Genomic DNA, 22,407 nt, shown 5'->3' on the forward strand with positions numbered 1-22,407 from the left:
ATTAGAAAACCCTTGTGCAATTATGTTAGCACAGCTGAAAACAGTTATGCTGGTGATATAAGCTATACAACTGGCCTTCCTTTGAGCTTGAAGTTTGTAGAACAAAATTAATACTTCAAATATTAATCATTATTTCTAACCTTGTCAATGTCTTGACTACATTTTATATTCATTTGATAAATAAAAGTGTGATTTTTCATGGAAGACACGAAATTGTCTGGATGACCCCAAACTTTTGAACGGTAGTGTAAATCCTGCGATATTCCCGACGACTTGCAATGTACTCGAACACACACACACACACACACACACACGCGCGTGCTCAAACACTCACCCAAAGGTGTTTCCTCATGGTGCACCAAACAAGGGAGAGAGGTGCTAAATGATTTAAGGAGCTGTACGGCTGATACCGTTGTACTGTTTTAAGGGGCCCCTGAGCTCTTCTCACAGGGCCCAGATATTAAAGCAGCGGCCCTGCTCGCATGCACAAATCCCCGCCACCTCCCTAAAAAAAACACGCAAGATGCCAACAAGCTGTGAGAAGTGCATCCCGTGGTATACGACCGCGGTGAGTCAATCCAGCGCAGGTGCACTCATGATTAACTGAGTGGGGATTATGAGAGGGAGCGGAACAAGCAAAGGTCACAGGGCGGCGGGGTCCCGGCCCCCGGCACCCTACCGCTTTCCCTCGGTCTTGCATTTTGTTCCGGTGGCCCTTAAATGGGTCGATGCGAGCCCGCAGAGCCCGAGAACCGTCCTCGAGACCGGCAGCACAACAGCAAGTCGTCCAGCACCTAATTCTTTTTTTTCTTTTCTTGTGTAAATACTTTGCGACATTTAACATTTATAGTCATGGCAATGTTTCCTCCAGGCTTTAAAATGTGCCAGGAGCAATTCAGAAATCGTCTATTGTGCATTAAGGTGCACTGTACAGCTGACTGAACGGGTCTGGATGTAAGAATCGTGTTCTATCATTAAACATTGCATTGTTGAATTGAAATGAAATGCTATGGGGTTTTTTTGAAATGAAAGCTTGTCTTTCTTTTGTGTTCATTATTTAAGATGTGGATATGTGGAAAGATGAGAGATATGTGACCGTAAAAAAAAAAGATGTAAGCATCTGAAAGTGATGGATCAGGCGACAGAATCACTCTTCATCAGAGTCAGAGAGCTGCTGCTGCTGCTGCCCGCTCGACGCTGAGACTGAGAGGTGGGAGGAGGAGGGGGGGGTACATGGTTCAGCGTTTCCCCCTCAAGAACAGCACAGTAATCAATTCCGTTTAGGACGAACCCAATGCACTTAAACATCCAGCGCGAATAACCAGAGGCTGCAGAGCAGAGGTACATTTATCGATAGAGCAATTAATTCAAACAACCCCCCTCACACACACGCACACACACTCTCTCTTTCTCTACCCCCCTCCCCTTCTGGATTGCTGCTTCTCCCCCCATCCGAGGCAAAAAGGGCACCTGACTCATGATGAAATAACGCAATTTGCACAAATGCATGGAGATATGTGCACAAACAATAACATGAAGATAACAATATATCTGTTGTAATGTCAGTTTGCGTGGCGGGAGGGGAGGTGAGGAGGGGTCAAGGGAGTGTAATACAATTATTATTTAACTTTCATGTGGATAACTTGGCTAAACTTATTTCATCGTGGGGGCGAGAGGAGGGGGGGGGCAACAACACGTAGCGTTCGCGACGTCTTTGTACCGTAAAGTAACGATTGCCACGTCATGTATTGACGACACCGCTCCGCCGCTGACTCCGCGGTCCGGTGCTCATTTGAACAGGCACCGAGGGGGGAGGGGCAGTCCGTCCGCCACAGAGGAGAGAGGCGGAGAGAAAGATACGAGGAGCAACCAGAGCTCCTCCGTCACCTCCGAAAGAGGTAGAGCTCGACCGGAAGTACATTGTCAACCTTCAGCGTAAAAGGGCGAATTCCTGGGATAGAAAGCGAGGTGAGCATACGGAGCTATAGCCGCTGTCTTTGTTTTATTGTTCGGAAAATAAAGAGACGCGTGTGTTTTATGGTGAGGCGCGCAGTAAGCCGTGTGCTGGAAGCGGTTGTTTTATTTTGAAAAGGCCAGCCGGGGCAGTCGCGCTATTATTGTGTCCGCCTTCACGCGCTCGCCGTATACCAGAGCTCGGTCGGGCTCGTTGAGACAGCAGGATGCCAAGGGGAGCGCTCCGACCCACGGCGTCCCTTTTACCGTCTCCCGGCGTCGTCTCTCGGCCACAGAGACTCTAATGGGCGTTTTTATCCTCCCGTTACGGTCCTCGGCGCTTGGATATTTTCGGAAGCCGCGAAATGAAGCGAGTGAATGTGAGAAGAAGTGTCCTGTAGTTGTGCCTGTCTCCAGCATCACCAGTAGTCAAGTCCCCCCTCTCTCTCTCTGTGGATGCAGTGCCTCGGTGTGTTTTTTTGTAGTTGTCTGTTTCCAGAGGATTCAAAGTAGTGTTCTGTAGTGGACTACCCAACTTTCCCCCAGCTTTTTGTTGTCTTTTTTCGAGGTTTTCCCGTCTTTGAAACACAGATTTCAGGATAGACCAACTCCGGGTGAAACCAGCGACTTGGCATCTCCTCCTGGCGGAAGAACCAATCGTTGCGGTTATTCGACTTTACAAGCATCCTTTCTGGGGTGGGAATACGACCGATGCTTGCCTTGCTCGTGTAACCGAGTTGTGTGTGCGCGTGTGTGTTTGTCTGTGTCGTCTCGTACTGTGTGTCGGTTTGTCCCACAGTGGCATGACAGTCCACAAATGCTTCCAAGGACATGTATACAAATTACGCATGCACCGTGACGGTAGTAGGCTGTGCGTAATACTAGTGTTGTATCCCCGTCACGCGAACGCAAGAAGAGACGCGTTCAATGTCAAGTCTGTGTTTCGGAGAAGACCATAGCCACCCAAACTTACTTGTCACATATGTCATGGGCGTTATGAGTATGGCATTGTCAAGCCGAAGTAGAAACCTGGAGTAAAATATTCCAAAAATGCTTTTACATTTCCTGTGAGAGGAAATATTAAACTGCCACTTCTTACAAAGTGCACGATTAAACAACATGAGCAGTGGAGCGTTTAACGAAATGCGTTATTTGACAGTCCCAGAGGTGCATTTGTGTGTCCGGGAATTAAGTCAATGTCAGTAAACGTGTCCAAAGTTGGCAGCACATTAAAAAAAAGCTATTATATGCAGAACCCACGCCTTTGCCATAATTAACGCGCCCCGTGTGTGTGGGGATGTGGATGGATCGTGCGCGTGAAGCATGCACGTCTGCTCCGGACATGTGCGCCCCTGGACGCGCTGACGTGTGGACGTGTGTGTGTGTGTGTGTGTGCAGCCACGCTGGAAGTCGCCCCCCATGTGGCCGTCGGGAGTGGGGAGCAGGCAGCCCTGCCCGCGGGAGTTGGCGCTGCGCAAGGCGGCCATCAGCGGCAACATCAACGCCCTGCCGCACCACGTCCCCACCGGCCGCAGCGTCCGCGTCTTCATCTGTGCCAACCCCGACGGTAAGTCAGTGCCCCCCCCCCCCCCCCCTCTTACCTCACATTCCACAATACACAATTTTTGGCTATGGAAGAAAAAAAGATGACCCATGTTTAATGTTGTTCATTAGCGGTTAGCACATCAGTCTTGCTTGTTTGAACATATCTTGGGAAATAATCCCCCCCAAAAATTGCAAGTAAACAAAATCAATAATAATAACTCAAGCAAGTAGAAGGTCAATGCATCAGGATATGGAAACATTTGCCAAGCTTGTGAAAGTGTGAGCCAGTATTGATTCAGGCCCTTTTTTGATGGAAAAACCAGGGTTCTCAGATTAAGAGATGTGACATACAATCCACTTGACCTTTAAAAAACAACTACAAAATATCTCAAATTAGGTTCCACCTAATTGCCGCATGATTTATTCCAATATCCCAACGAAACAACGTGTGTAGGGTGCGAGGTGTGAGCAGAGTGCAAGACAGTCGGGTCGTGGGGAAGGCGCTCAGTTGCAGCTCTGAATGTATTTGAATATGCCCTCTGGGCAAGGGGGTAAAAATAGGCTCACTAAAACTGGAGTAAACACGGCAATGGAAGTAGAGTAAGCTATGAGAGGGGAAGGTGAGAGAGAAGGAGGGCGAGCCCGAACAACAAAGAGAGGTCGCTTTTTGTCGACAGATCGCCGTCATCTGCGTGCCCTCCCCGAGCAAACACCTGTGAACCCCAAAAAACTGAAATGACCCCCGGATCGTTGTTACGGCGAGACGTCTGGCACTGTTTATCCACCTGGAGCTGACTCATTCTTTCACCCCCCACCCACAGCACAAATTTAACGCTCCATCCAACGCGTGGACGGAAAAAAGGATGAGGGGGCTATTCCAAGTTCTTTTCACACCGTCGGCATAAACGGAAAGACACACACCTCAGCCCGAGCTGTGAGCCGAGATAATTTGGATGTGCTGTTTCCAGTGAAGCGAGTTGCTGGTATATCCAGGGCCATATTTTGCTTCAACAATGGCGCGGAGCCACTGCCGATTCCCCTCGCTTTGGTCGGAACACATTTGCATAAAGATATTCTTTGCATCTATTTTGTTCGATCTCGCTCTAAGAGGATGTTACTCCATTGCAGTATTCGAGTTTGAGCTGTAATCGGTTACTAAACACATTTAAATGGTTTTCAGAAGCTTTCCTAAAATGTTTGTGGGTGTTTCAAAGCCGACTTTCAAAGCGCTCACGAAGAAAATACCGCTACTCACATCTATGACCCGGGTCTGCCCTCATAGTGCTGCTGCAAAACCACGTTTCTCCATGTTCACTAGAGGGGGCTGTCCATGCACTTATTTAATCGCGTTCACCTAACTGTACATGTGGAATGTGGTCAAATGAGACACGCGACCAATCACATCGCCCCAATGGATACACTTCTCATTCTGATGGTAAAGGGGTCAAACAGGAACAAAGCTTCCTCTGCGAGCTGAACTTCAGTCGGACAACCTGCTTCTCTTTATTCTCTGCCATCGTTGTGGTTATTATTGAAGAGGAAAAAAATAGACCAGACAGACGCCGGAACTGTCGCTGCAGATCAGATCGTGAGCCGCAGCCCGCAGAGCTCTGCACAGGCAGGATGGCGAGGCACGGTGTGTGTGTGTGTGTGTTTTCAGCCGTTACCTTGCAGTAGTCACCTCGGGGGCTCTGGCATGGGTTGTGTGCAATAGGCTGCTACTTGTATGCAAGCTATCACTTAAGCTGTTTAAAGTTGATAAAAGCACGAGGCCTTAGGGATGCATAAAACCCATCTGCCCGTCCAACGCGCCGTCATCAAGGCGAAAAACACGTCACCAAGGATACAACTAATTACATCAAAATTCAACGGTCTTTTTCTACTTTAAGAATCTCTCTCTCCCTCTCTCTGTAAGAAATCCACTTTTTTTTATTGAGTCTGGTGAAAGAGAACAATGGAGAGAGTGGGAGGGGTGGCAAGGCGGACAGAGGGAGAGAGGACGGTGGAGAATACTGTGTCAAGGGTGGCTTTTGTTTAATAAATTGCTTTTCAGGGGCCGGCGCGTTGCAGATTCATCGGGTGAGCCCGGCCCCCGTTCTGCGGCGCGAGACGTTTACGACGTGTTTGTTTGCTTATTTCTTTTCCCCTTGCGTCGTCCCGGCCTCCGTCTCTCCTGACCTCTCGGAGTGCTCGGGAACACACCGTGCTTATCCACTTATAACCAACATAATTAACCTTGAGAAAGCTAGTGTGGTCTGCAAGTGGTTTCTAACTTAGGGAGATTTTATGTGCACATCAAAGGCTCTACTGGGGAGAGTTTGGAGCCTGAATGCTGATCATTGAGATAGAAAGTTGAGAAAATCTTCTCGATAACTTCTAATAAATATTCAGTTCAATGTCTTCCAGGAGGATATATTCATTTGTGTACCTCTCACTATTTTTTACTACTTTTAAAGTCTCGCCCAATTTGAAATTGCTGCTCGATCGAAGGTGCCATCCGCATATGTTTTACTTCTAATTGTGCGTATTCATAGACTTCTCGGATTCAATTCTCAGATTTGTGGATGAATTTCACAAAAAATGAGAAGTAACAACTTCACTTCAAAAATACAATGAATATTTAACACATCTCTCACACTTTAATTCTCCTTGGAACATATTACGAATTCTCCTCACTTCTCGAGATCCCGCCGAATCAAGGACACTGACAGAACAAAAAACTGAGTGCATGCAAAGATTTATCATCAGTTTTGCAAGATTAAAAAATATTACTGGATTGGAAGATAAAAAGTGATGATCTGTCTACGAGGTTTAAAATGAAATGTGATAAACACGAGATGAAAGCTCCTTGTTTTACAAAAAGCAGGTATTGTGTTGATTGTTTTAAAGCAATATCACAATTGTATTACTGTAAGGTTGGCGCTTGGATTAGTATTCAAAAAATAAATATACAGAGTGTCTAGTTTATGCTCCTGTTTGAATGAGCAGCCCCAGTTATAAGACCAGAGCTTACTAACAGAATGATTTGTCTGAGATTGTTAAAAATATTGGTAGAGACGATTCACTTAGTTAGTAAAGACACGTCAGTCCTGACATTTATCCCCTAATCTATGTCTTTAGCCCCGATCCAAGTGGGGACTAGAGATGCAGATCTATCATTGATATGTATAAGCGTTGTCTAAAAAGAGCAGACACATTAATGGATTTCTGCTGATATCCAATACGGTGATATTTCCAAACCCTTTTTGTCTGATGCCGATGTAGACGCGTACTTATTTCCACTAACCTGCAGAGACAATCCAGTCCCTCCTGTAGAATAAATTAGCATTCCGGTTTTGTTATGCCACTTTTATCCCGATGGCCCACCGGCAGACGCAGACATGAAACACAATGTTTTTTTCACAATGTACACGTTCTCAGTGCAGAATTAAAACAAACTACTTCCAACCCGTGTAAAAAAACAAACATTTATTTTTACAATCAAACACTTGAAATGATGAAGGCACTTGCAAATGACACGGTCGTACAAAATGTAAACCATACTTTTGGTGTATATTCATTTTGATGTTTTGGGCCCAAACAGAGACGGGAATGTTTACAGCATCAAATTTCATTTTAAAGCCCGTATCTTTCGATACCGATGACGTGCTGGTATCATTGCGCATCCCGAGAATACATTTGACATACAATCTGACATGTTGGATATAATCGCGGCTGATTGAACCATCTGACTAGTCTGAGATTATGTCAGGAGGCAAGAGATTTTAATCTTAAATCTACACGATAACTCCAGGTGTCCATGATTATACGACTCTCCGCGATCTTGACAATCGGTCGTGATGGCCGGCTATAATTGGGCTGTAAAACTTAACATAACGACAGTTCCCAAGGCAACAGCTGTCTAGCACAGATGTTGCCCAATGAACTTTCTATCGTACATCGTCGTGTTGTGTAGATTAGGACACGGTTCTCCCAACAACCACTTTATGTTTTCTTTTATCATACACAATGTAGAAACAGGGAAGTCCCCATCACTGTTACATCCGGTCATCACCATGATTTACTGTAAAGGTTTTCTATTTCTTCCTCTATGGTGGCACAAAAGAACCTCCAGTGGATTTCCCTCACCATGATCCAGATGTATCCGGATCCAACACGAGGGTCTCCCCGTGCTCCGGAAACGCAGGAACATCTGGCCTTCTATGGATGGCTGATTTACACAGCAACAATTTGCCTTCAGCCCCTTCCAGGTCATTTGGTATCGATTTGCTCACTGACTTTGCAGTTCAGCCTCAGTTGAGCACATGAGAGAGTCGGAGTGCCGCACTGAGCGACACGACACTTAAAAAACCAAAAAAATTGCGCATGAATGGAATTATGCAGCCGGACAAGCGAGCGGGAGAATGACGTGCTGCAGGTTTGGGGCTGAATTTGAACTTCAGCTGCGATCAAAGATTAAAAAATTATCGATCTGTTTTTTACATTCATACATTTTCTGTCAATAAAATGCAAGTAAATTCATTTTAAAACCACCATGTGTGTAGCTAAATAATTGGATACACGAGACAGATTGGCCGGTCACCGAACCTGGTCGATCTGAATTAATAACATCCCTGATGCATGAAAATATACTCTAGACACCATCAAATTATAATTACAAATATCTTGTAAAAGTATGTTGCAGGTATTAGTCTTCAACATCCAGTCTAGCTAACAGGCTTACTGTTAAAACAGTTTATATAACACGTTATCCAACAGGAAAACTGTTTCTGGAGGCAGATATTTCAGAGCTACATATCTCTGAATCTGATGAACCCTTTTAGCACCTCAGACACACACACACACACACACACACACGGTAGCATCCATGTCAATGTGGATGACCAGTGTTACGCGCTTGGCTCTATTTGATGAGACACTTGTCTCGTTGACTTTCTCCCTCTCTTTTAATCAGAGATCTCTGAGCTGCTGTGCATAGCGAGTGCCTCTGGAGTGTCGTATCTCGAGGAGAGCAGAGCGATTGCTTCGTCAGAGCCTTGTTGATGAGATGATGACCGCTATCTAGAGGAATGAAGCGCCGGCGGAAGCAGTGTCAGCATCGGGTTTAGCCGTTTGGCTTTGTTATCAATCGCTGCTGCGGTAATGAGCACCGAGGAGATGTTTCTGTTTTAATCCATCGTGCAGAAAATGCCAAATAATCGGAGGATTTGAGGACTCATTGCACTGGGAACTGGATATATTTGGGTTTGGAATGTATAGGTTGGACGAAAAAAAAGCATTGCGTAGACGTAATTATAATGGTTTCACTTGAATAACCTTCTGAAGACTAAACAACGATCGGAAGATGAAAAGGATTGAGTTTACAGGAAAGGAGAGAGAGACGGGAACCGACATTTCACTTTATTGCCGTGTTACATCTACAGAGCCTGTGTGTTCTGTAAAGGAGAGTGGGAGGGTGGGAGGAGAGAAAAGAAAAGGAAGTGTGAAAGACAAAACAAAGAGCTGAAAGGAGAGATAGATTGGCCGGCACTATTGAAATAAACTGATTTGAAAATTGGAGGGAGGGACACACAGCCAGAACGAGGCCGAATGCAACATCCGGTCTTTGTTCCTTTGCGTGACGCAACACACACACACGCACATACGTCAGACTGCCATAACTCATCATCATCCCACAAAAAAAACAAAGAGAGAGAGAAGCGGGGTAGGAGGGGGGTGTATTGCCGTTATCAGCACAACACAAACAACAACACAGTTTAGTCTGTCAGGTGGGGACCGGCCACGTCGCCGACATCCCTGTCGGGTAGATGAGGAGTCTACTGTAACGGAATTAGAGGAGCGCTCCCCCGATGTCATTTAGCATACCAATGCATTGTTTGTTTTTTAAATGTGACATTTTGCTCGGGTGGCTGTGGGCGGATATGTATATACGGTCGGGGGGGCCTAAAGCCTTCGCTAAAGATAGACGAGAGAAAGATTCGTCAGACTAAAAAAAAAAATCTCTCTCTCATGTTCTGTTTTTAACTATCCATCCACACCCTTCGAAAAAAGAGGGGGAGGAAGAGACTGGGCCTGTCCAAATACATTACAGTCACCATTTGGAAGACAGTGAAAAAGAGACGACAGGGGGAAAGAAAGTGGGACACAACAAGAAGCCGTGGGCACTCACTCTGCGACTGTCCAATATGATCACTGCCTCCGTAATGCTGCATAATCCCACGTTCTTCACCATGTGTGTCGGGACTGCTGCAGTCTGCAGCTCTTACAGGTTTTTTTTTAATGGGTGTAAAAAAAAAAGGGTTTGAAAAATTATCTGCTGACGTTACTCTTGTCGTACCGGAGGTGAATAGTCGATACGTTTATTTGTTGATGAAGCAGAAATTAGAAAAAACATGACTCCTTATTCACCTGCTGTGTAATAATGTAAATCTGGAGTATTTATTTCTGCTTTCAAATACCGACACAGATTAAATCTGGTGTGAGGATATTTTTGTAATTTTTCAAAATGTAATTATTTACTAACTTTCAGAGATTTCATGAGAATATCAGGAGAAGTAGGTGTATTTTTTAAATATATTTTCGATGGAGTCATGTCTACTTTCCTTGGTCGTGCCAGCCGCTAGCGGTGGAACGGCCCATTGTCGATCCATGACCCTGAACCCCCCCTCGAGGTTCGGCCTGCTTGTGAATAATCAGTTCAACGTTAACCTTCACAATGTGCAATAAAGTTTTACATCGTTATCCGGCAATATTGAGTAACATATGTGATCAGGACATTGGTAGTGCATATCTTTTATAGTCATCCATCTCCAATTATGTTAAATTGAACCAAAATACTCTTCCAATCAGTTAAATTATGAAGCGTTCAGGCTCTGTCCAGTGAAAATGAGTGTCGGGCGGCGGTAAATTATAGCGTTATCCTAATGTGTCCAAATGTTATCTCGTAAAATGTAGTTTTGGTAATAAAATTGAATAAATATCGTTGTTGGAAGAAGATGTTTTCACAGCAACATAAAATAGATGTTAGGGACGAATTATGATCTGTTAAACGTCCTAACACTATCTCTAAGCAGCTCAGAATACACCATTAAATCTATGAATGAAAATATACATTTTAATCAAGACAAATACAATATTTTACTTCCTTATCTAAAATGTGCCGAGCCTTGCAGAACCGTATGTAGCTGCTTTCACCAAACAACACAGGGATCTGTATCATTGTATTGGTGCGATTCGATCCGTGCGTTTCATGGTCCGTCGTTACGTTAGTGCGTGTTAGAGCGTGTGAGCGTTCTGCACTGAGTCGCCGTCGTCGTGGAAGCACCGTTGCCGTTGTTTGCGCCGTTTATCACCGTTAGCTGCGAGCCATGAGTTAAAAACGCAGCAGCACCTCAAAGAGAGTCAGACGAGCCCTGCTTCTCGTCTCTATGCCATGTCCGTCTCTTTGCTGCGTGTTCGTGAAACATGTCCTATTTCTTCTGTCTCCAGACACAGAGGCGGAGAGGAACGCGCTGAAAGAACACGTCTACCCCAAACTACGAGACTTCTGCAGGGAGAACTATGGAATTGAATTCCAGGTAACTGCATTCCCCCTTTTTCCACCCAGATTCTTCTTTCGATTTATTTTCCTCGAATCTTCCGATACTGACTGTCAAGTGCCTCCAAATCCACTCCATGGCGTACACAGTGTGCCTGGAGGGGCCCCAGAGCAACATGCAGACATCTCTGTCCCTTTAAGCGGACAGAAGGCCAGCGAAGACAAGGCGTCCGTCAGCGAAGGCTGGCACAAACCTAGCAGTGGATACGGCAGCGTGACGCGAGGGCCTCCCCTTTGTTGTTGTCAAGAGAAACGCAGCATTCCCTCCCCGTGGTGTTCACCGATCAAGATCGTTTGCATTGCAAATCAGCAACACTGTACACGGAAAGATTGCCATCAGAGGTTTCTTTGTTTACCAAATACAGGGGAGCCCTCGAGTCAGGGAGAGATTTCAGCAATAGATTGTTCCTCGAAAAGATTCGGAGGAAATTTCCCGTGCGATGAGGAGACTTCAGTGACCCCCTTTGAAATGTTTTGAAGAAGATTTAGTCAGCAGGGCGTCCGCGGATTATTCTCATTTCATGCCAAGAACGTTTTGATCGTAAACAGCTCGGAGCACAAACCAAATCAAAAAGGTGTTGGGACAAGACGTAATACAATCGTGTTTAGAACACCTCCCGCATACGCAGAGGGCTGGTCCAGGCCGTGACCGAGTTCAGGGATCTTTGCTATGGCAAAAACAAATTTAAAAATGGTACACGCAAACGGTACAGAGAATAGCAATGTGCAAATACGTACATGTGTTTGAACACTGGGTCCTAATGGCAGCCAGGCTTAATCAGTTTTTGAATATATTAATCTGCAGACTGAGGGTTCTTATAATAGTCGCCTGATTGGAGGACTTGGGATGCGAGGGAGCAGTGAAGGGTCCTCTGTGACGAGGGTTGTTTTACAGCCGACGGTAAGAAAAGAAAAGAAGAAAGCCATAAATATTCTCTCGCTTGCTGACTGCTCACTGTGTTAGTCCTGTTTCGTTTTTACGTGAGTCGGATGCTCTATAGCAGCAATATGACAGGAATTGCTTTGTCATGTTACACATGACATTGTTAATGCGTAATTATCTTTTGTAAAGCTTATCTATGATGGTTTGTATACAATTCAAATGCTATTTTTGTCAGGTTCTTGTGACGGGGTGAGGCTCAGGTGCAGAGAGAGAGGCTGGACGCAATATGAATAACAAAAAAAGCGCTCTTTAATGAGGCAAAACAGTTTACAAAAAACAAGGTCCAAAAGGGGCGGGCAGAGAATCCAGGTTCAGGGCAGGCAGGGTCAACAGGTAGAACCAGGAACACGGCCAGGACGACGGGAAAAGGACACGGAACTATAGACGACAATCCGACAGCAGACAAGGGAAAGACTGACACAATATATAGGGGGGGAAACACAGGTGTACGACATCAGACAGTAACGAGACAAGAGTGGCTGAGGGCAGGTGCAGGGAATTAAACAATCAAGACAGAGGAGACACAGAGGAGACATAGGAGACACGGAACACAGGAGAAACAGAACAGGGTGTGACAATTGTATTATTCTTAAATGGTTTGGCGAGGAGACCAGCCAGCCAGTGACTTGGCCATTTCAACGTATCGCTCCAACTGTGTAAAGTCAAAGAGTCCAAGACGCGGTAAACCAGACAGGACGAGCTCTCTCGACCTCTCGCGGCCGATGCCGAATCCCTCAAACGTCTGCGTGTGACGGGGAAGTGCCAGATAATGCGAGAGGAGCCAGACGGGGACGTTTTTTGGCTCCGGTATCTGCGGCCATGTGTCTGTCTGGTGATTCAGCTCGCTGTGACGAAGTGTGAGCTGAAATGATTATGCGGAGAGGGCCCAGGAGTTTATATTATGACTCACTTACTCTCCCTCCTCCTCCTCTTCTTCTTCTATCCAAATCCCCCACTCCTCATCACCACCCACGCAAAGTGAGAGTTGGCACCTTGGATAAAACCACAAGTTACTCGGGCGTGGTTTTAATTTGTCAAAGTACGTGCGTTGGGAGTGACGTCAGGCGCAAAATCCCACGTGTCGTTTTACGTATGTAGCGTTGTCGCCCGAGTGCGATTCCCGCCTCCACTTTCACACACACACACACACTTTGTCTGCTGGCTCACGCTGACACACATGCCAAGCGGATAAAACGCCAATTCTCCCCGGTCCCTCATCACTTGGCTCAGTTTCCACCCAGAGCGCTCCCTAAAGGAGGATGGAGCGGGATCGCAGGAGAAGGAATGAGGGATGGAAGGAAGGGAGGAGGAGGAGGAAGATGGCACGGAAATCCAGCCTATGGGCAGAGGGCTCGCGTCCTCATTCAGTCAGCGCGCGGCAGATGCGATCAGGCGAAATCCCTTTTTAATATTTGTGTTTGCTAACTCTTTAGTAAGCGGAACAGACGCACGTAAAGATCCGGGTCGGACAAAGTGTCAGCGCGTCTGTGGCGTGCGGACGACAGAACTCTTCTGGTGTGCGGACGCTCCAATACAGATTCATCCAACCTCATAGTTATCATGAGGACGTGGATTTTACCCGAGCTCAGTGGGTCATCGCCGCTTTAATCCGTCTCAGAACATTAGTCTGAAATTGGACCCAGCTAAGCGGTCCAGATTATATTATATTTAATTGAATGAGGTGTGTTGTATTGGCACTCGTCTGGGGTGTAACACCTGAATGGAGACGATAGTGAGACGTCTGCTGCATTATCATCGTTTTAAGAGAAAATTGTGTTTTGGTTGCGAGGCAGATTGTGTGATTATGAAATGAATTACTGCTCCGTCGACCATGGCTGCTCGCTAATTGGACTTCTCTATTTTGGACCACATTTTGCATCGGATGTAATTATTCTCCGGTTTCCTTTGGATTGGTTTGGGTCTCTTGCTTTGAATATTAATTGATTTTTTTATAACCAGGTTTGCGTTGATTTTTCCCAGTGTGTATGTATGATAAATACATTGTGTTAAATGCATTAGTTGTTTCTTTATTCAGTGGCGTGGAGGCTCCTGCTGCCACCTGCACGACGTGTGTCTCTTTTGTCACTGGAAAACCAAACTAGTCAAATTAAGATTGATAACGTTTTTCATCCATTCTCTTGTTTTTTCGAGAGTTTGCTTCTCGGTTATTGGTGGAGCGCCTGATAACGGCTCAGCTTCTTAAAGCTGGTGTTGGTGACGTGCGGCTAAAATACATCCAAGTAAAAACATTTTTAATTTTGCTTCTATCCGTTGGAAAGTTATATTTGGTCTCAAATTTTGCAACCGAACACCGGCAGTCCGACAGCTGTTGATCGTAGATATCTCGGGCGATGTTCCACAAGCTCTCTTTACTCTATTACTCAGACATAAACAGACAAATACAACCGTAGACCTCCTGAATTCAAGTTTCTTTTCGCATTCCAGCTCGACAGAAACCAAATAAAACTCACCAAAAAAACATCCGGTTATTCTTTTCCAACAATCCCCAACTTGATCCACGACGACCCGGTTCATAGGCTGAATCCCCCGGTCCAGTTTTTACTGCTGTGCACACGCTCGACTGTCCCTTTTTCATCTTGTTTTTCAAATCCCAGTTCCCATTATCTTAACCTATCTTCCACTTCTTCATCAATCATCTTGTTACAGCACAATCCCCTCCGCCCACACGCGGGAGTTAAACTGAATCTCGGGGGTTACCGGAAGCATCGCCGTAAATAATGTGGTCGGACCACGGTTGCCAAACTCTCTGTCCGCCACGCGCAGCGAGACAATGATAATAAAAGTTTCCCAGTCACGGCTGTGAGATCGTGTTCAACGGCTGTCGCTCCGACGTCTTTTACATCTCACGGCACAAAGCGGCGAGATGAGAGGCGAAATGAGGGGTGAGATGACATTTCACCACCGGTTTTTTCTAAACGGCCTTTTCATGTAGCCCATCATGCTTGAACTTTTAAAAAAGCGGGAACACGTCTGTCAATTTGGCTTTGTTAAAAAAAAGATGCCAACGCTCTTAGAATATGTCCACCACTTTAAAAATATGACATTTCATATTTATATATATATTGAAGTAAAATGTCTTTCTGGGAATATGCTTTTTACATTATAGCTTTTATTATTGAAGTCATACTAAAAGCACAAATTAACCATCCGAGCAAAATGGTACAAGAAAAAGTGGAAGAGGAGGAAATCTTAGGTCTTACTTTATATTTATATTGTGTCTTCAGATTGATATTTCTAAGATGTACAGTAAAACAAAGCATGACGTATTCAATACCCTTCCCTTTGTTTACCTGCTCTATTTGTCTCTCGTTCTTCTCTCAGTCTGCTCCTTTCACTCCTTGGCAGTCGGCCATCACCTCCATTCACTCTCCACCTCCGAGACTGTTGTTTTCTCCATTCAGTCCACGGAAACACATCAACATGCCAACTGCCCCACAGAGAAGATAATCAAAAATCAAACAGGGAATGCCTCCACGGCTTCAGTTACACTGTACTTGTAAAAACCCGTGGGAGAGCGACTCATTCGTATTACTGTCGCCACGATGATTGTATTTTCACCCCTGTTGGTTTACCCGTTGTCAGCAAGGATCGCTCAGAAAATAGGAGCAAATATATGTGACATTTGATGGACGGATAGGCCATAAAAAAAGGGGTTTTATCCAAAACATGGAGAATTCTTATAGTTAAACAGTTTTCCTAATATTGTGAATATATTGAGAGAGGAGTGATCGTAAAATGCGGAATAATTCTCATTTATTTCAAGTAACACTGACACTTTTTCACCCACACTGGCCCTCGAGACGCCTCATCGGCATTTTACCCCAATAATATTGTGAAGGCGATGGGTTCAATGAAACCAATGCACTCGGAGGAACTGAGGACCAGTAGCGTATATACTGTAAGGGGTGTGCACGGTGGTTATGGTTCAGATGCAAAAGCCCCGGGATATTCAGTTTCTTCAGTGATAAAATAATGTCTATCTTCAATTAACAGTATTTTTAGTGACTGAAGAGTTTTCCACAATGGTTGATACAGGGCAAGTGTGAGATGAGAATAAGTAATAGAAGCTGGGCTGACACTTTAACTCTACTCATAATACACACTGGCTCCCGTGAGTTTTGAGAAACGTCTGGTGGGTCTTCTGACAGCACAATCAAAGTATAAAGACCGATTGATCAATAACAGCTGCAGAGAAAACAGGAACAATTGAAAATAAAGTCTTTCCGACATTATTCCATGTGAGAGACGTTCTGCGAGTCTCCTTGAAGAGGAGCGATCGAGCGTTAACAACGTTTTCAATTTGCGACCAAAGAGAAGCTGATTCACGCAGAGCGCCGTTGGTTAGCGGCGCTTGTGACGGAGTAGTCTGTGGAGCTTCCATGTCGTGTCTGCTCCCATTTAACTCTCAAGCACCTCCGTCTGGCGTGGAGATCTCAGCTAGTTAGGGTAACACCACCTAAATCTGGAGCTGCTCCATAGACAATGAATGGGACAGAGTTTGTGGACCTACGGCCTGTTGGCTTTCCTTTGATTACCCAAATGAGCGTTATTCTACTGCTGTGTTCTCAGTCCTAAAAACTGAAAAAGCGTCCGTATTGACCTTTTTGGTGCGAATGTCGTGATTACATCACAGTGTTAGCTGGAGGCCAAACAAAGGAAAAGACTGGAGGCGAGCACGAATCCCCTCGCAGTAGTGGGCTAAAGATAATTATTAATTACACATGGAGCATCGCATCTCGCTGTGTTGTTGGGGGGCCAAAGTCGTAGGAGTACGGCTCCGGCAGACGTTTGGAGATGAGAAACTATGATTTGAGGCTCTAGCGGGCTACGATATTGGCAAAGCGCTTCACAGATGGAGAGACAATGTTTTAATAGTTTAGCCTTTTTGCTCACCTGCTACAGTGTGGAGCTCCCTGCTCACGCAAAACAGCTACAACTTTTGCGATGGAGAGAAAATAAACTGCTCGACATTATTAGCGTTTCTAAAAAGCTCCGGTAAAAAAACACGAAATGCGCTTTCTTTTATTTTTAAAGGGCACCGGCAGCCAAAGAGTCGGGCATCTTGTGCCGGGGGAAAATGCATTTCAGGGAGTAGTTTTATTAAAAAGGTCTGCTCCCTCCTCCGCTGGTGCCTCATTATAGCCCCCTCAAGTCACGTGATCGTATTACTGTGGGCTACCTCATGTCTTTGACCGACTCTTAACCTTAACTTGCTGTGGTTGAGCTGAAATGCCTGAAACAGCGCACTGTAATTACCACAGTGTGTCACAGCGTGACAGATTTTCTCGAGGGCATGCATGGGAAATTTCCCCTCGGCACTCATCACTAGCAACCCCCCCCCCCCACACACACACACACAGCTCTCAGCGCCCCGAGAGGCGGGGTGTCTCCTCACCTTCCTCTGTGTTTTTACAGTTGGGCTCGTCTGAGCTGTCAAACGGGCGTGACAACGTGTGTTGAGGGACACCCCCTCCTGTGTGTGTGTGTGTGTGTGTCACTCCTCCCTGCTGGCCTCAAATGCACAGAGTGGCATATGTGTGAGTGTGTGTGTGAGTGTGTACGTCAGTGAAGAAACAGTAAAGGCGTTAGTTCAGCTGCTGATCCCCATTTGCTTTGTTTTTTTATTATTATGCTATTGTAAAAAAAACTTGGCATTTAGTTTTTCTCCAATACCTTAAATAAGGCGCCTCTCTGCTTCACAGTTTTTGCTCTCTTGTTTTTTTTTACTTGAGAATGGTGATTGTAAAAATGTTTCTTTTCATACGTGTCGGAGGAAGACTCTGCCACACTGAATACATTGAATTTTTATTTCCATTTGTTTTGTGCTTGTGTGTTGTCAGGTGGTGGACCTGTACTGGGGCGCGGACCCAGAGGACTGGGACAGTCCAGATCTCCAGCGACTCAGGATGAAACTCCTGGAGGAATGTCTGAAGACCTCCGCGGGACCATGTTTTGTTGTGAGTATTGCAGCAGGTACACACAGGGTTGGGTTCGAAGTGTAATGGAAGTCATTTAACCGTCGGGATGTTATCACACGTGTGTCCGGAAAATCACACAGCAAGTCTCTGATGTGGCATCAAAGCTGGATGGTTCCCTGGCGGTTGGCTTTTGAGATCTAACAGCTGTGTGAAACGAGCTTATAAGAGTGAAATTGAATTTTTCTTGCCGACTTCTCATTTTACAAGTCGTTGCATGGTCGCATTTGAAAAATGCCACTGGAAAGTCATCAGCTTTGGAAGTTTCTATTCTGTTCACAGTGGATAAAGATATGATTTAGAAACCTGCTTGATCTGGGTTTTTTTTTTTACATTTGCAGTTTTTTTTGATAGAAGTCGATTTTGCTAACTTCATCACTTTAGTAAATAATTTTACCTGATGGATTGCTGATAAATTTTTTTTTTAAATCAACAGTGATATTGAAACAACTTCACAAACGGCATCATCTTCTGGAGTGATACGAGAAGAAAGCCTCTTAACTTGGGCAGCCATATTAGAAGTGGTCAAAGTCCTTCAGCAGAGCTAAAATTACACTTGTATGAATGAGTTATGTGAAGTATGTGCTAAAGAGGAGGGGGACGACGCATAATTACGGCTGACATTTGAGTTATCTTTTTCTCAGATAATTTTAGACCACATGAAAAAAGGAAAAAAAAGTCAGGCACGAGGAAAAATAAGGATGAAGATAGGAGGGCAGGGGGGGGGGATTGATGGTGAATTATTCAAATGGAACAGATCACTTTCCAGAGGTTGAAATTGAGGTGAGAGATCACAGGGAGATGTAATGCATTATGGGTAGGACCTAATCTCGTTCCCCCAGACTGAGCGGTGTTCTCTTATTCTCCCCTCCACCCAGCATGCACTGCTCCCTTCTTTTCTCTCTCATTCACGAGTTGTTTTCTCTCACTCGTTCACTCCAACAAGCACGCAAACACACTTTGAAACATGTTTTGCTCCGTTTGACACGAAACAAAGTGCATTCAAAGTTGATGCGACAAATCACTGCGCAGCGGGGTCCGTGGACACCACTAAGTGGAGCATTGCAACATTACTCCATCAGCTTTGGAAATCTCCAGAAAATGATCGTGAATAAATATTGAGTTCAGCTTGTGAAAACGGATATTTTTAACAAAAAGCCAGGGGACACCAGTGGCACCATGGGTAGTTTCCCCTCCATCTAATTGATTTCAGGCGATTTCTTACAGCAGTACTTAGGAATTTGACGCCTTCATTTTGAAAACTCGGTTGCTGTTAATGTTTGCCTTCTCGAAAAAGATTTTTTCCGTGAGCACTTTTTTCATCCTCGTGTTGAAATGTGATGTCGTGGACTCTAAAGCGCTCTCTGCTGCTGTGCGGCTGGCTCCGTGTTCACTGCGCTGTTGTACTCGCCGCGCTGATTTCATTCCTTCCCGTCGGCCTCGCCGCCCCGCTGCAATTTCACCATCTTAACCCCGGCCGACCCCTCCGAGCAATACCACCCAGCAAACCAAGGGGAAGTAGGCACGCGGGAACTCAGGTGCACACACACACAGGAGCATACAAACAACAGCGTCTTGACCAGAGGCATGATATGGAGAATCAGTTGGGGTTGTGACTCCCTCAGCCACCGCGCGCACACCCAAAGAGACACACAAACACACGCATCAGTGGTTCACATCCTCCCCATCTGGCGGGATACATCTTTAATCGCATGTTCTGCTCGTCCGTCTCGGTGGTAAATGAAGGGTTTTGTGCAGAGGAGGCCGTATCAGCTCCACAGGATGAAGTCCCATTTAGAGCCAGCTGCCTTTAGTCACCACGCAGTTCGGCTCCCCGCCGGCAGGCGCCCGTTTCCAGGACCGGCGAGCGGCAGCCTCGGGTTCCTTGATGACAGTTCTGGGTTGTCTGGGCCGTCTCTGGAGAGCCGTTGTTTATTTTTACGAGGTGGTAGACCGAGAGAGATATATATGCGAGTACAGGGAGAACGTCAGCAGAATTTACGGTTGTGTTATTCCTGCCAAAAACATCCAGTGGATCTCAAACCGTGCGTGCGCTGAGCTTTGTTCAGGCTCCGCCTCCTTCTGAACTCACTGAGCTCGCTTTCTTTCAATTTCTCTACTTCTTTCTCCCTCGTTCTTTGTTTCAAACTCAGTGTGTTCACATGCAGCTGCTCACAGATGGATACTCATCCACCATCGTCAGCACCTTGACTCCCGAATGTGTCACCCCGGCTAACACACACACACACACACATACAATTTTGTAATGAGAGACTCCAAAGAGCATCTGATCTGGGAGCACAGATCCTAGTGCAGCGATCAGTGGGGAAGAAGGGATACATGGAAGAAAAGAGGTAGAAAACATTCCACTTGAATCGATTATTGGTGTAAAAATACAAACAGAGGAAGCGGGGGTGTTTCTATTGCAGATAGAGAGAGGTTGAGAGAGGGGGATAATAAAGGGGAGGATGGGAATGTAGGAATACCACAACACAGGATTGGCATGCGTAGTGTCGGTGTGTTTCTTGCTGCCACAGAGGATCTGGAACACCTCGCTGTACTCTTGTTGGCACTCACATCTCTCCGTGTTCGCCTTTATGAATCATTCAGCACTCCAGAATCAAAATAAGAGCGTTAACGTCTCGTCTCACCTCCACATCTCCTTCCTGTATTTTAAATGCTCTTGTAATGGCAGACTAAACCCTACTCCTCATCCCAACCTGATCACTGAGAATTATTTACTTAAATATCCCTATTTCAGATGAAAAAATATGTTTATAAGACAGAGCTGTTACATAACCAGCTTTGGATATGTCAGTCTTTCTTTACGAGGATGAATCAATTGCAGCAAGTGTTTTTTTAAAGGGCACGGCTGAAGGCTAGACAGGTGGCAGTGCACAGTTGTTGGACACACACACTACCTGAGTGAGGGGGGCTTTTCTCTAACCTGTCGATGCAATAAAGCCGGTTTCCATGGCGATCACAGGGGTTGGCATGGCGACGCCGTCATTGACCCGGAGATTAAGCATGACAATGAGCCATGACTGTTTTTTTTCTTCTTCTTTCTCTTTCTTCCTCTTCTCCTCCTCCTCCTCCTGCTTTCCTTTCCGCTCGTCTGCTCTCCAACAGTCTTAAATTCCTACTCGTGAAAAAACACTCAAACTTTATAGATGCCTCAAGGACGGGTATCGGCAGCACGCAGCCGCTCATCCAGTAGAAGTGGACATTCGTAGTAAATAGGCCGTGCCTAGGATCCAGCAGAGAGAGAAACATGCACGAATTAAAAAAATTACAAAACTTATTTGGCTGATGTTCTGTGTCATTGTGCAAAGATGGAGCTCTATATCAAATAGTGTAGCTCGGCCAGTCCGAAGCTTTGTTACAGCTCGCTCATTTGAACTTTTCAAGTGTGACGGGCACAAATAAAATGCTCAAACATAACAGAGCAGCTCCTCACAGCTATTTTAAGGATGTTAATCTTTCATCAATCCTGTGACAGAAACCATCTCGATCTTCATCTCTTCATACCTCATACTTGTTTGACCTCCTGCGGCCCTTTTCAGCCCCACTCCCATTTGTTCCCACCGAAGATGTACACTACCGTTCAAAAGTTTGGGGTCATCCAGACAATTTCGTGTCTTCCATGAAAACTCACTTTTATTTATCAAATGAATTGAAAATTGAATAGAAAATATAGTCAAGACATTGACAAGGTTAGAAATAATGATTAATATTTGAAGTATTAATTGTGTTCTTCAAACTTCAAGCTCAAAGGAAGGCCAGTTGTATAGCTTATATCACCAGCATAACTGTTTTCAGCTGTGCTAACATAATTGCACAAGGGTTTTCTAATCAGATATTAGTCTTCTAAGGCGATTAGCAAACACAATGTACCATTAGAACACTGGAGTGATAGTTGATGGAAATGGGCCTCTATACACCTATGGAGATATTTCATTAGAAACCAGACGTTTCCACCTAGAATAGTCATTTACCACATTAACAATGTATAGAGTGTATTTTTGATGAATGTTATCTTTATTGAAAAAACAGTGCTTTTCTTTGAAAAATAAAGACATTTCTAAGTGACCCCAAACTTTTGAACGGTAGTGTAAATCTTTCAAAGCACGCAGTTTCAATTATGTAAAAAGATCCATTCATTTCCTTAAACAGTTGCGCGCTGAAGCGGTGGATTAATACACATCTGCTGATCGTGTGCGTGTTTACAGCAACAAGACTCAAAACAGCGCCCGTGTTGATCTTAACATGTCAGCTTTTGCCCAACGACATCATTCTCTGGCACAAAGCCCAGCCAATAGGGACTGTGCTGATTGAATATATAATTTCACCAGCCTTTTTCTTACAAAGCACAA

At 45.2% G+C, this 22,407-nt stretch overlaps 1 protein-coding gene across 2 annotated transcripts in view; it reads left to right on the forward strand.

The window, feature by feature from the left end:
- Positions 1-1,928: 1,928 nt before the first annotated feature.
- The window catches only part of LOC130212087 (NACHT and WD repeat domain-containing protein 2), a 35,773-nt gene continuing 15,294 nt past the window's right edge, over positions 1,929-22,407 (forward strand). The window contains exons 1-4 of one of the 2 annotated variants that reach the window (XM_056443222.1): positions 1,929-1,968; positions 3,352-3,520; positions 10,987-11,075; positions 17,900-18,016. In XM_056443222.1, coding sequence (XP_056299197.1) covers positions 3,373-3,520; positions 10,987-11,075; positions 17,900-18,016 — 354 coding nt within the window. In that variant the 5' untranslated portion in view covers positions 1,929-1,968; positions 3,352-3,372. Of the gene's footprint in view, positions 1,969-2,434; positions 2,650-3,351; positions 3,521-10,986; positions 11,076-17,899; positions 18,017-22,407 lie in introns of those variants that run through there. The other variant, XM_056443223.1, reaches the window with a different exon arrangement.

The sequence above is a fragment of the Pseudoliparis swirei genome, chromosome 21 (assembly GCF_029220125.1).
Source record: "Pseudoliparis swirei isolate HS2019 ecotype Mariana Trench chromosome 21, NWPU_hadal_v1, whole genome shotgun sequence".
In the NCBI taxonomy this organism is placed as follows: Eukaryota; Metazoa; Chordata; class Actinopteri; order Perciformes; family Liparidae; genus Pseudoliparis; species Pseudoliparis swirei.